The 15,349-nt window shown below is 43.7% G+C and overlaps 1 protein-coding gene across 10 annotated transcripts in view; it reads right to left on the reverse strand.

The window, feature by feature from the left end:
* ralgapb (Ral GTPase activating protein non-catalytic subunit beta) overlaps window positions 1-15,349 on the reverse strand; it is a 125,569-nt gene that overhangs the window by 21,824 nt on the left and 88,396 nt on the right. For all 10 annotated transcript variants that reach the window (XM_059652687.1, XM_059652686.1, XM_059652692.1 and 7 more), the window contains 5 exons: window positions 13,213-13,395; window positions 12,685-12,836; window positions 11,728-11,915; window positions 9,362-9,465; window positions 6,309-6,461 (listed from right to left, as the gene is read on the reverse strand). In XM_059652687.1, coding sequence (XP_059508670.1) covers window positions 6,309-6,461; window positions 9,362-9,465; window positions 11,728-11,915; window positions 12,685-12,836; window positions 13,213-13,395 — 780 coding nt within the window. The remainder of the gene's footprint in view (window positions 1-6,308; window positions 6,462-9,361; window positions 9,466-11,727; window positions 11,916-12,684; window positions 12,837-13,212; window positions 13,396-15,349) is intronic.

The raw sequence follows: 15,349 nt of genomic DNA on the forward strand, positions 1-15,349 counted from the left end.
GATGGGGAGAGGGTTCTGAAATAAATAGGGAGAGAGGGGGAGGCGGACTGAAGATGGAGAGAAAAGAAGATAGGTGGAGAGGAGACGACAGGTGGGGAGGTAGGGAGGGGATAGGTCAGTCCAGGGAGGGTGGACAGGCCAAGGAGGCGGGATGAGGTAGTAGGTGGGAAATGGAGGTCCGGCTTGAGGTGGGAGGAGGGGATAGGTGAGAGGAAGAACAGGTTAGGGAGGTGGGGACGAGCTGGGCTGGTGGTGGGGTTGGAGGGGAGTGTGGAGTGGGCAAGGGAGTCACGGAGAGAGTGGTCTCTCCGGAAGGCAGACAAGGGTGGGGATGGAAAAATGTCTTTAGTGGTGGGGTCGGACTGTAGATGGCGGAAGTGTTTAGTGGTAGTGACTCCCTTGACCGGTCTGCACTCCCCTCCAACCCCACCACACCCGGCACCTTCCCCTGCAACCGCAGGAAATGCTACACTTGCCCCCACACGTCCTCCCTCACCCCTATCCCAGGCCCCAAGATGACATTCCACATTAAGCAGAGGTTCAACTGCACATCTGCCAATGTGGTATACTGCATCCACTGTACCCGGTGTGGCTTCCTCTACATTGGGGAAACCAAGCGGAGGCTTGGGGACCGCTTTGCAGAACACCTCCGCTCGGTTCGCAATAAACAACTGCACCTCCCAGTCGCGAACCATTTTAACTCCCCCTCCCATTCCTTTGACGACATGTCCATCCTAGGCCTCCTGCAGTGCCACAATGATGCCACCCGAAGGTTGCAGGAACAGCAACTCATATTCCGCTTGGGAACTCTGCAGCCTAATGGTATCAATGCGGATTTCACCAACTTCAAACTCTCCCCTCCCCCCAGTGCATCCCAAATCCAGCCCCGCTCGTCCCCGCCTCCCTAACCTGTTCTTCCTCTCACCTATCCTCTCCTCCCACCTCAAGCCACACCTCCATTTCCTACCTACTAACCTCATCCCTCCCCTTTGACCTGTCCGTCCTCCCCGGACTGGCCTATTCCCTCCCTACCTCCCCACCTATACACTCCTCTCCACCTATCTTCTCCTCTATCCATTTTCGGTCCGCCTCCCCCACTTTCCCTATTTATTTCAGAATCCTCTCCCCATCCCCCTTTTCTGAAGAAGGGTCTAGGCCCGAAACATCAGCTTTTGTGCTCTTAAGATGCTGCTTCTCCTGCTGTGTTCATCCAGCTCCACACTTTGTTATCTCTGATTCTCCAGCATCTGCAGTTCCCATTACCTCTATCAAGAGATCTTCTTGTGTTGCAACAGCAACTCTGCTTCAAATGCATTTCATTGGTTGTACAGTCCTTTGGGGCTTCCTGAACCTGTGCCGGATCCAATAGAAATGCAACTCTGTGCATAACTTTTACCCCATTTTCCTTATATAACAGTGGGGTCTGGATTGGCCATCATGGTGAATGAAGAAAATTGCGATTCTTCTTCACATTTTAATAGCACGGCTTTTCTAAAGCATAACATGATATCCAAACTGAAGAGTCAAATATGATAGCTGTACAAGCGGGAGGTTCCACTAAGACCATTCAGGTAAGGAGTACTTCAATGCAAAATATAAAGCCAGAGGCGATGGAAACTATCAAACATGCCCAACTGCAGATCAGCTTGGGTTATAAAAAACATAATGCTGGAATCCCGCTTTAAAAGAGACACACAGGGCACAAATGGAGGCATCATTTCCTCACACTGCTGTAAAGACCATATTTTATTTCTTGTACTTTTGATCATGTACTAAAATGGAAAAATGGCAGTTCTAAATTCAAGCATTTTGGAAAGCATTGCTACATTTTTAAAACCAATTTACTGAAACCTATTATGCCTGGTGTATGCACTGCTTCTTTGCTCAAGCAATAAAGCAATTTGTTCGTAGGCAGCACAGCACTAGGGCATGTGCGCAGAGAGAGAGATTTGATTGACCAATAGAATACTGGTTTGTGCAATAGTGACCAGATATGGATACCAAAGTTCATCAGCCTGGCAATAACTGATTGGTTTGTGTAGTTGAACTGCTTGCAATTACAAGAGGAAGAATAGGCGAGGGAACAGAAAAGGAAAAGAAAAAAATAAAAGAAGAAGTAAAATCTGCCTTTGGGTTGAAGGGTAGGGTGCATGTCCCCCTCTCTGTGCAGTGGCATTCTTTCTCTCTCAAAGCCAGGTACTTTCTCCCACCATTTGCTGTTAGCTGTTGCCTTTAACCAGCAACAGACAGACTGTGTACTCAAACTCCCAGTGCATTCTGCAAAGAAGTGAAAGAGTATAGAGAAATGAGATTGAAGAACAAAGTTTTGGCAAGCAAAAGGAACATTTGTGCTCCTGAGATGCTGCTTGGCCTGCTGTGTTCATCCAGCTTCACACTTTGTTATCTTGGATTCTCCAGCATCTGCAGTTCCCATTATCTCTCATTACCTATGAACTACTGCTCTTGAAGGGGTTTCTCATCTTTGTTTCCCTCTGCCCATAAAACCAACAGTATTTTTGTTTGTTTGTGTCTGTGTGCGTGCAGAGTTTTAAAAGGCAGTTAGTGTTTTAATTAGCATAGCCATATGTCAATAGTTTATAATTGCTTACTTGTGATTTGCTATTTATTACAAATACGTAAATTCTATTCTCGTTAAGTACAGGAACCTGATCAATGTTTTCAGGCGGGCAATTTGGGGATTTTGAAGACTTTGAATGAATCAATAACCTTTATGGCAACCCACAAGTAATTGGGCTGGAGAATCAGAGGTGGGGGTGCTGGGTGTTAAAAACAGGCAAACAATTGCATTTGTAATTGTATAAAAGACACAGGTAAACTCTGCCTTGAGTTACACAAAGCTCCTTATGAACAGACCAATAAAAGCTTTGAGAGGGAAAGAATGGAGCCATGTCAGTGTGGTAGATGTTTCAGTGTGCATCATAAGGCACCAGAATTGCTTGTTTAGTGATTATAGGATTAACATTTCACAAGGCAAGCTGTTGAAATAAAATTCAATAAATCTGATTATTTGTGGTCTGGTGCAGAGATAAACCACAATGAAAGGACTGGATTGTTAAACTAAATCCCCCACACAACTAGTTCACTAATTCCATTGAGGGAGGGGAAGCAGTCACCTACATTCAGTCTGCGTCGTTTCAATCTAACTACAGGACTGCCTTAATATCGTATAAAATTGCACAGCAAGCATTCAGCAACACAGGCAGACACACAGGCAGACACACAGGCAGACACACAGGCAGACACACAGGCAGACACACAGGCAGACACACAGGCAGACACACAGGCAGACACACAGGCAGACACACAGGCAGACACACAGGCAGACACACAGGCAGACACACCAGGGATAAAGGAAGATTGACACTAAATGTAACATTAGCAGCATCATTAAAGTAGTTGTGTCTGGGATGTTGCATGAGCCCTAGTTTAGTCTGTTGTCAGCTGCTTAAATCACTTTCCATAGTATGGAATTATTTACAATCAAGTGAAATTTGGCATGTTGCTCCAGATCAAGATGTTCCCATTGTGAATTTTGTGGGACCAGTCGGACATGAAATATACTTTTAACTTTTCCTTTTTTTAAGCACCAGAGGGCAGCAGGACTCTTCAGGAAAAATATTTGAAATCTTGGAGATGGTAACAAAGCCTAATCCCCACGATTGCATCACAATCAAAATCTGCTGAGGCAGCAGCACCACGTTTCTACAAAATGGTTCACACATTAAATCAGTTTGAGAAAACACATTTTATAAAGCACTTCAAAGCAATCCTGATATTTCCTGAAGTACATGATGGAGTGCTAATTAATAACTGATGTTGACTCTGGAGTTCCATATTTAATTTTGGGTGCAGAGCTGAGTGAGTGGTCAGATTTGCTCTGGGAAGGTGAGTGAACTGATATATTTGGGCAGTGGCTAAACCAGAGACCAAAGGGGATGGCCAACTACATCAAAATTCAGCAGAAGCTGGGAAATGTGAATTGAGAGCAGATGTTTGAGTGTAAATCCACATTTGATATGTGGGAAACTTTTAAAGAGGTTGATTAGTGTGCAGGACAGACATGTCCCTGTGAAAATGAGGGACAGAAAGTGCAAGGTTAGGGAACCACGGATGACAGGTGAAATTGTGAGACTAGCAAAGAGGAAAAAGGAAGCATACATAAGGTCAAGGCAAGTGAAAACAGACGAAGCTTTGGAAGAATATCGGGAAAGTAGGACCAACCTGAAATGAAGAATTAAGGGGGCTAAAAGGGGTCAATAAATATCTTGAGCAAACAGGGTTAAGGAAAATTCCAAAGCCATTTATTCGTACATAAGGAGCAAGAGGGTAATTAGAGAAAGGGTTGGCCCACTCAAGGACAAAGGAGGGAAGTTATGTGAGGAGTCAGAGAAAATGACTGAGATTCTTAACGAGTATTTTGCATAGGTTTTCACCGAGAAGACATGACGAATGTTGAGGTGGGGGATAGATGTTTGATTTCGCTAGGTCAAGTCAGCATAAGGAGGGGCGGGTAAGTGTCAGGTATTCTAAAAGGCATTCGGGTGAATAAGTTCCCAGGTCCAGATGGGGGTCTATCTCAGGTTACTAAGGGAAGCAAGGCAGGAAACAAATGGGGCCTTAACAGACATTTTTGCAGCATCCTTGAGCACGGGTGAGGTCCCGGAGGACTGGGTAATTGCTAATGTTGTCCCCTTGTTTAAGAAGGGTAGCAAGGATAATCCAGATAATTATCGACCGGTGAGCCTGATGCCAGTGGTGGGGAAGCTGCTGGTGAAGATACTGAGGGATAGAATCTATTTACATTTTGAAGAAAATCGGCTTATTAATGATACATGGCATGGTTTTATGCAGGGAAGGTCATGTCTTACCAACTTGATTGAATTCTTTGAGGACGTGACAAAGTTGATAGATGAGGGGAAGGGCTGTAGAGATCATATACATGGACTTCAGTAAGGCGTTTGATGAGGTTCCCCATGGTAGGCTGATGGGGAAAAGTGAAGTCGTATGGTGTCCAGGGTGTGCTAGCGAGATGGATAGAGAATTGGCTGGGCAACAGGAGTGTGAAGGGAGTTTCCCAAAATGGACAGCTGTGGCCAGTGGTGTTCCACAGGGATCCGTGCTGGGAGCACTGTTGTTTATGATACATATAAATGATCTGGAGGAAGGTATAGATGAGTCTGATTAGCAAGTTTGCTGATGACACTAAGATTGGTGGAGTAGCAGATAGTGAAGGGGACTGTCGGAGACTGCAGCAGAATACAGATAGATTGGGGAGTTGGGTGGAGAAATGGCAGATGGAGTTCAATCCAGGCAAATGAGAAGTGATGCATTTTGGAAGATCTAATTCAAGAGCAAACTATACAGTAAATGGAAAAGTCTTGGGGAAAACTGATGTACAGAGAGATCTGGGTGTTCAGGTCCATTGTTCCCTGAAGGTGGCAATTCAGGTCGATACAGTGGTCAAGAAAGCATACGGCATACTTTCATTCATCGGACGGGGTACTGAGTACAAGAGTTGGCAGGTCATGTTATAGTTGTATAGGACTTTGGTTCGGCCACATCTGGAGTACTGCATACAGTTCTGATCACCACATTACCAAAAGGATGTGGACGCTTTGGAGAGGGTGCAGAGGAGGTTCACCAGGATGTTGCCTGATATGTACGGCACTAGCTATGAAGAGAGGTTGAGTAGATTAGGATTATTTTCATTAGAAAGATGGAGATTGAGGGGGGAGCTGATTGAGGTCTGCAAAATCATTAGGGGTATAGACAGGGTGGATAGCAAGAAGCCATTTCCCCCAGAGTGGGGGACTCAATAACTAGGGGTCACAATTTCAAGGTGAGAGGGGAAAAGTTTAAGGGAGATATGCGTGGAAAGTTCTTTACGCAGAGGGTGATTGGCACCTGGAACATGTTTGCCAGCGGAGGTGGTAGAAGCGGCATGATAGTGCCACTTAAGATGTATCTAGACAGATACATGAACGTGCAGGGAGTAGAGGAATACAGATCCTTGGAAAATAGGTGACAGGTTGAGACAGTGGATCTTGATCGGCACAGGCTTGGAGGGCCAAAGGGCCTATTCCTGTGCTGTAATTTTCTTTGTTCTTTGGATGGTCAGAGATGCCTGTCACATGTCAGGCAATGGGATCAGACTCTAGATGTAACATGGAAAGCCACACAGGGAACTGAATTCACGAAAATATCAGTGGCACACCACATTTAAAACAATTTAAAAGGCTAGTTGGCGATTCGGAATCAGTTCACCGATGGTCTGATGTCACTCTTACCTGATCAGTTACAATCTCATGCAGATCAGGAATGCTCAGGTCAGCCTTTACAAATGGAATTTTGTCCACTTCCTCAGGGAATGGCCGATGTTTGACATTGTACTTGATCCCCACGTCGTCCTTAGGTGGAGGATGAGGCTCAGGAACGAATGCCTATAGGTGACATTGCAGTTGCATTACAATCAGTTTTTGCGCACATTTTCCTCCTACCTTGCTGCTGGAGCACAGTTCCAATTATGATTGCCAGAAAGCAGTCTAATCACAGACCATTCCATGATGCACCTTTCACATGTAGGCTTTCCAACAGGAATGACTGGATAATGAACAGAAGCAGAAAGTCAGGCTGATTGTACCTTCTCCACTGGGGAAGATCAGATCACTTTTAGGCCTTATGGTCCAAGAACTGCTCATCGACAAAGACCAAGAAATGAAGGCAGTCTACATAACTCACAAACACAGTGCTCACATCACCAAGAAAACAGGAACCAACATTTTAAACTGTTATAAAGTTATGCTTTACAAGATGGCTATGTTTTAAAATGTCTGCATGAAGGCAAAATTGAGAATTCCCAAAGCACCTCAGCTGTAATGTTACTCACAGACCTTACATGGTATTTTGTATAGTACGTTAGTTTTATTGGTTGTGGGTATGGGGTCCTTTCCGTTTGTCAGTAGCTGTTGCAGGGTGGTTGCTGGTTTGTGGGTAACTCTGATACCTAGGGGTCTGAGTAGCTTTGTGGTTATGTCTGAAATGTCCTTTATGTACAGTAGGATGACTGGTGTAACAGCTGCTACCTCTGTGACAGGCCACAAGATGACACAACATGGCCAAACAGACACACTAGTCACCCTACTGTACATCAGAGACATATCTGAGATGACCACAAGACTCAGATGCCTAGGTATCACAGGATAGCCCACAAAACAACCACCCTGTGACAGTGGCTGACAAATGGAAAGAACCCCATACCCACAATGAAACTAATGTAATATAGAAAGTACCATGCAAGGGCTGTAAAAATTATTACACAGGTCAAATTGGAAGAAAACTGACAATAAAGATACACAAACACGAACTAGCCACCAAGAGACACAACCAGTTCTCACTGGTCTCAATACACACGGGCCAAAAAGAGGACACGGATTTGACTGGGACAACACATCCATAATAGCACAAGCCAGACAGACATTCCAGGGAATTCCTGGAGGCCTAGCATTCCAAACGGAACTCGGTCACAAACACATTGAACTGAACACGATATACAAACCACTGAAAAACAGAACTGGAAGTAATACCAACCACCCCAGCAAATTGAGGTGTTTGAATACCAACGTTTCACCAGAGGTGCACTGATGATGCAGGGTGACAAAACGTCTGCAATCAAACACACTGGCTTGGTGAGCAAGTTGGCAACAGGAATTCAAGGATTTTGAACCAGAAAAAAAAAACGAAGGAATGAAGATATATTTCCATGTCAGGATGTTGAATGGCTTGGAAGGGAACTTGCAGAGGTTGGTTTCCATGTAACTGCTGCCCTGGTCCTTCTAGGTGGAAGTGGTTATGGATTTGGTGAATTTTTGGTTTATCCTGTAGACCGTACTGAGTATCAGCAGTGGAGGGAGTGGATGCTTGTGGATGTGGTGCCAATCAAATGCGCTGCTTTGTCCTGGATAGTGTCAAGGCTCTTGAGTGTTGATGGAGCTGCACTCATCCAGGCAAGTGGGGAGCATTCCATCACACTCCTGACTTGTGCCTCGTAGATGGTGGACAGGCTTTGGGGAGTCAGGAAGTGAGTTACTCACTGCAGTATTCCAAGCTTCTGACCTGCTCTTGTAGCCAGTGTTTATGTGGCGTATGCAGTTGAGTTTCTGATCAATGGCAATCCCAAGGATGTTAATAGTGGGGGATTCAGAGATGGTAACATTATTGAATATCAAGAAGCAGTGGTTAGATTCTCTTTTCTTTGGAGATGGTCATTGCCTGTCACTGCAAAATACTTGCAAATATTACTTGCCATTTGTTAGCCCAAGTCTGGATATTTCCAGATCTTGTCACATGGACTGCTTTAGTATCTGAGGAGCTGCTGAACATTGTGCAATCATCAGTAAACTTCCCCACTTCCGACCTCATGGAGGGAAGGTCATTGATGAAGCAGCTGAAGACAGTTGGATCGAGTACCTTACCCTAAGGAACTCTTGCAGAAATGTCCTGGAGCTGAGATGACTCACTTCCAACAACCACACCATCTTCCTATGTGCCAGGTATGACTCCAACACTAGAGAGTATGCCCCCAATACCCAGTTCTGCTAGAACTCCTTGATGCCAAATACAGTCTTGATGTTGAGGCTGTCTCTCTCACCTCACCTCTGGAATTCAGCTCTTTTGTTTGAACCAAGGCCGTAATGAGGTCAGGAGCTGATTAGCCCTGGCAGAACCCAAACTGGTCAGGTAATTGCTGGGCAGGTGCTGTTTGAAAGGACTGTTGGTGACACCTTACATCGTTTTACTGATGGAGCGGTAATTGTCTGAGTGGGATTTGTCCTGCTGTTTTTTCTGGGAAATTTTTTCACATTGTTGGGTAGATGTCAGTGATTGTGACTGTACTGGAAGAGCTTGGCTATGGAAGCGGCAAATTCTGGAGCACAAGTCTACAGTGGTATTGGTGGCATGTTGTCAGTACCCAAAGCCTTTGCAGTGTACAGTGCCTCCAACTGATTCTTGATATCATGTGGAATGAACCGAATTGGTTGCTGCTTTTGGCACTAGACACCACTGTGCAACTTCAATCCTCTCTACTGAGTGTCCAAGAGCTCCAGCCTGTATATGCTAATACCAAAAAGTTGCTGATATTCCCTTTGACTAGCTGCAATTCCAAAATGAATAGAAGCTTATAGAATTACACTAGTTGTTGACTTAACTGCTTTTACTTCAAAAAAAAATTAATTTTTCCACTAACAGTGTCTATAAATCTAGTAATCTGTTAGTTGGACTGATCACTGGAATAAAATACAGCGGCACCAAGTAATACAGTATTATTGCACTGAATTCAAACCTTTTGGCTTGCTCGAGACCCCCTTGGCTGGTGATGGAGTTGCATGGTCCACGCATGTCTCCCAGACATTCCCCGGATCAGGGCAGTAACTGAGGGGCAAGGATCTGCAGAGAAAGCAACCAAACAACATTCCCCAAAAGACGTTAAGCAGCAGCTTGTGTAAAACCTTCTCTTGCAGTAACATATTGTCCTTTCTCCAGTTGGCTCTCCCCACCTTACATGCTGTTTCCCATTGCTAGTATTCTGAAATATTGTGTAACAGTACCAACGTTGTGGGCCATATTATAAATACAAGGGGGAAAAGCATTTTCTAAGAAGGGATTCTGTTCTCTCTCCTCACAGGTCCCATAAGATGTAGGAGCAAAAATGGCCATTCAGCCCATTGAGCCTGCTCTGCCATTCCTTGAGATCATAGCTGATCTGATAATCCTCAGCTCCATTTTCCTCCCTTTTGTCCCCTGAGCTTTGATTCCATTACTGGTAAAGATCTCTTTCTCTGTCTCAGTTGGCGTGACAGTGTACTTCTAAAATCTACAGCTACTCCTTCACCTTGTTTGTATGACAGAAATTACACACACAAACCAAAGTCCTATCACCTTTATAGAGCTGTGGATTGAGTTATTGAGTTTTATAATGCCACAATTCCTCCTGACCTGACACATTAAGTTATTTGCTTTTTGGGGCAGTCTGACAATAAAGTAGTGACAGGAGCAGCTGACAACATCAGAAAACTTCCGAGCATCCTGCCAATGCTTTCAACAAGCATTGATTCAAAGAAGCCTGAGAGTTGATTATACCCAACACATTGACCTAATATGAGACACGGCCAGCATAAATAACCAAAACAGTTCCTGGCATACAGCCGAAGGTTAAAAATGTTTTTTTTAAAAAAGTGATTCCCAACAATTAATCTGTATTTAGCCTAAAGCTGTCCAGAGGCTTCTGTAACAAAAACATCTGAAAATGAACAAGCTGCTTTGATAAAAGACTAGTGAAACAAGGCAAAGACACAATATAGATTTCAGAAATCAGAATTTCAGGATCAAATTGCAGATGAAAACAAATGAACTCAGCTCAGTGAGGACAGGTGGCACAGGTTGCTATTGCTAAGACCTGCTGACATGTAACATATGGAGGGAATAAATCCAGCACTTAGAAGGGAACACACAATAAGGACAGGGATGGCAAGGAGGAATGGAGTTGATAAGCCCAGTGGCAACAGAAGGAACCATAGAATTGTACAGGCCATTGGAACAGCACTGTCTCTCAGAGAAAAAGTAATTCCATAGTTCCATTTTCTTACTCTTTCCTCATGTTCTGAAATATTTATCACTTATGCTTAGCATCTTCCCTTATGAATAGATCTAGAAAATAATCACTTGGAACATTTGCTGCATTTGGTTCAATTCTGTTGCCTCCTTAATGGATCTCATTTATGATAATCCTCTTGCTATTAAGCTCAAAGAACTGCTTACTGCTGCATTTGGTAGCAACAACAGTGCTTACTGCTATCCTAGTAGATCTTTTTACATTTTTCCAGGTTCCAGATCTTTTCACCAACACTCCCGCCACCTCACCCCAAGTGGTTTCAGTAAGATAGGATTTTCTTTCCTTCGTTATTTTCTTTTCTTGTTAATCTATTTAGGGCTACATTTATTTAGAATGCACTTAACAATCCTCATTTTCACACTGCGACCAGTGTATGTCCTTGTTTCCAACAGAGATTTTGGTTTTGAGCACCAGCTCCCATCATTTTCTTGAAATTGCTCTCTTTGAAATTATGAAGTTGGATATTGGCTTATTGCATTGGTTTATTACAAATTCTGTCACACTGCAAATTCTGTCAGAGTTAATCATGCCTGAGCCTGGCACCCAGGGGTGTCATGACCTTTGTTCCCATTGTGCTGTCCCAGTTGAGTTGAGTTTGAAGTTGGATCTTATGCTATCTCCAGTGCAGTGGGCCTATAGATGGCCATTAACTAATTCAGACCTTGCAGAGGTTATACAAGGTTAGTTAAAATAGTTTTAATGAAAGATCTGTAAGCTTTGAACAATGCCAGGGTTGAGTAACAGAGAGCAGCAGGTACTGTTTTTGAGCGATTGAACATCCTGCTTCTTGGCCAATCAAAAATACAAAGCAAAATAAAACATGGAAGACCCGCGGATATTATAAATTAGAAATAATTCAGAAGTTGCTAGAAAATCTCAGCAGGTCTGGCAGCATCTGTGAAGAGAAATCAGAGTTAACTTTTCAGCCCGGTGACCTTTCCTCAGAATGTTCTGAGGAAGGGTCATTGGACACAAAACACTACCTGATTTCTTTTCTTATGTACAAGCACTGGGTCAGAAAGAGATGGTGAACTCACTCTGATCATTGCCCAGTGGCTGCTCCAACATTGCTAAGATGATGCTGTTGTCCAAGACAAAGTACCGGAAATGGTTCTTGCTGGTTGAGGTCAGCCTGGAGTACTTGATTAGTGTCTCTTCATTGAGAAGACTGCATGGTGAGGCAGGGCCGCTGGGAGAGGGGAATGCTCCGAGCAACTGCATTATACTTAAAGCAAAAAAATCCATAATAAATACAGGCCATTTAAAAAGCAGCATACAAGTTAATATAGATCTACATTAATAAAAAAAACTCAACCTTAAGCAGCCAGCATATTCAGCAAAATTCAGGTCTCTTTGGTCTGACTGATCTCATCTATTTTTAGCTTTTCTAGTAAGACATAGAAAATAACAAAAATCAGAAAGAACTTGCATTTATATTTGCACCTAGCATGTCCTTAGGATGTCACAAAGAACTTCACAACTAACAAAATACTTCTGAAGTGCAGTCACTGATGTAATCACAGAATTGTCTCAGTGTATGAAGTGGCCGTTCAGTCCATGACATCTGTACCAGCTCTCTCAAAGAACATCTCACTTAGGCTTATTCTCCTGTTTCCTCCCCTTGAGCCCAAGCACTCTTACTGTTCAGACAGCAGTCTAATTCCCTTGAATTGACTTGGAATACAGTAATAATTGAAAACTCAGCACTCAATGTCTATCAATTGAAATGAGATTTTGTTATAAGCACAATTCATTTAGAATGTGGTTGTCTGCTGCAAGACCAGCATTTATTGCCAATTTCATAGTTTGTCGATGGGTGGCTTACTAGAATATTTCATATTTTCATAGTTTTATTTTCTAGAGGGTTGATCAGGATCAACTATTCTAGTTTGGGACTGAGACTGGGTAAGAGTGATGGCATACCATCTCTAAAGAACAGAGAATCAGCTGGGTTAATTCAAGGCAACAATGCCCAAGTTACTTCTATGTCTTACCATGTCAGCGTAGCCTCAGCAGCATCTTTTACTCTCATCGAAGCAGGGTTTGGCTCCTTATCTCCCTTGTGCCGCACCTCCTGATCACTGGTTTTAGACTTGCTCCCCGAGATCCCCAGTTCAACAATCTCCAGCACCTCTATCAGGCAATCCTGAGAAAGCAGGAAGATTGTTAGACTGAAAAAGACACTCTTCCTAAGTTAAGGAGGTCAGCCTCTTGCACTTCTTTCTCGATCTCTTAAACGGGCAAGATTGAACTTTTCAGTAAAGGATGTTGATACAAGGCACATTATTTAGATTATTCCCTTCAGCCTATGTCAACTTATATACAGTAGCGGGAAGCTTCATTTGTGATTTTCCAGCAAACTTATGAAGAGTTTATGTCTGAATAACATATCCCCAATGCAAGATGATGATGGTCGGCTAGTAGAAGCAGAGCTGAGCTTAGAAAGGGGAGTGAAGGGCTGGAAAGACTATGCGTCAAACTGCTATTAGACCCCACAGTAAGATTTGCATAACCAAACATACCTTTTCATTTAGCATATCCGGATGTTCTGTGAGCCAGACACAGAGACACTGGAAGGCTGCGACAATCATGGAGTGTAGATCTCGGGAATGAAATGGAGCAGGTCTGCTACACTGGTGCACGATGTAACTGCACACTGAACTAACTGCACGCTTTCGGTCTGTTGAATCCACGCTCACCTTTACCTGTTTTAAAGAACAAATAATTTGCATCCATTTTGGAGACCATGAAAAGTAATGCAAAAAAAAGGGGGACTGAAGTTGGTGAATCTGTTAAAAAAAAAGTAACTAAAAATGTTTCTGAAGGTTCTTTTATTAAAATCGAGGAAAAGCAATTACAAGGAGCCGAATTCTTGTCAGACTTATTGCAGCTGGTAACTGGCATGGCTAGCTGATAGGATCTCCCTCAACTGCACAGTCAGCCATTAAACAAAACAAAGAACAAAGAAAATTTGGCCCTCCAAGCCTGCACCGATCCAGATCCTGTCTAAACCTGTCATCTATTTTCTAAGGGTCTGTATCCCTTTGCTCCCTGCCCATCCATGTACCTGTCCAGATGTATCTTAAAAGACACTATCGTGTCTGTGTCTACCACCTCCGCTGGCAACGCGTTCCAGGCACCCACCACCCTCTGCGTAAAGAACGTGCCACGCACATCTCCCTTAAACTTTCCTCCTCTCACTTTGAACTCATGACCCCTAGTAATCGAGTCCTCCACTCTGGGAAAAAGCTTCTTGCTATCCACCTTGTCGAAACCCCTCATGGTTTTGCAGACCTCAATCAGGTCCCCCCCCCCCAATCTCCATCTTTCTAATGAAAATAATCCTAATCTACTCAATCTTTCTTCATAGCTAGCGCCCTCCATACCAGACAACATCCTGGTGAGCCTCCTCTGCACCCTCTCCAAAGCGTCCACATCCTTTTGGTAATGTGGCGACCAGAACTGTACACAGTACTCTATATGTGGCCAAACCAAAGTCTTATGCAACTGTAACATGACCTGCCAACTCTTGTACTCAATACCCCGTCCGACGAAGGCAAGTATGCTATATGCCTTCTTGACTACTCTATCGACCTGCGTTGCCACCTTCAGGAAACAAACGGACCTGAACACCCAGATCTCTCTGTACGTCAATTTTCCCCAGGACTTTTCCATTTACTGTATAGTTCGCTCTTGAATTAGATCTTCCAAAATGCATCACCTCTCATTTGCCCGGATTGAACGCCATCTGCCATTTATCCGCCCAACTCTCCAGTCTATCTATATTATGCTGTAATCTCTGACAGTCTCCTTCACTATCTGCTACTCCACCAATCTTAGTGTCATCTGCAAACTTGCTGATCAGACCACCTGGACCTTCCTCCAAATAATTTACATATATCACAACCAACAGTGGTCCCAGCACAGATCCCTGTGGACCACCACTAGTCACAGGTCTCCAATTTGAGAAACCCTCTTCCACTACCACTCTGTCTCCTTTTTTTAAATCCATCTAGCTAGCACACCTAAGACCCCATGCGATTTCACTTTTTCCATCAGCCTGCCATGGGGAACCTTATCAAATGCCTTACGTTGAATAAACTATTACAAAAGGTGGTGGGGTTCATGACCCAAGGAAGGTAAGGCATGTGCCCCAAATCCTAACAGTGGCACCCCCTGTATGAACCCCCAACCCACAGTCCTAATGTCTTTCAGCAAAATGTCATTAAAGCATGTCAAATGACTCCTGATGTTTAAATTTACAGTGCATCTCCTTGTGGTGGGAAGCCTGTCTGAAGCCATTTTTACTGTCAGTAAAGTTCTCAGAGTGGGACATGACGAGGATTGATCCAGAAAGGAACACACACCACTTTTCATCATGGTTCCACCTTGTGGGGCAGCAAACTCCTCCCCAGTGAGCCTTCTGGTAACTGCATTGCACTTTAAGTGCTCATACTGCTCAGAGTCAAAACACAGAAGTTATTCAGCTAATTGTGTCTGAGCCATGCTTTTCAATGAGCTATCTACTCCCCATTTCTTTTCATATCACTTCACTGGATTTAATCACCAACTTTTATCTTATTTGGATGAAAACTGTTTTGCACAACTTCATAGCTTGGTCATTTTTATGCCCACCTCTAATCTGAGTTTACAGTTTAG

This window comes from Stegostoma tigrinum, chromosome 19, assembly GCF_030684315.1.
Source record: "Stegostoma tigrinum isolate sSteTig4 chromosome 19, sSteTig4.hap1, whole genome shotgun sequence".
In the NCBI taxonomy this organism is placed as follows: Eukaryota; Metazoa; Chordata; class Chondrichthyes; order Orectolobiformes; family Stegostomatidae; genus Stegostoma; species Stegostoma tigrinum.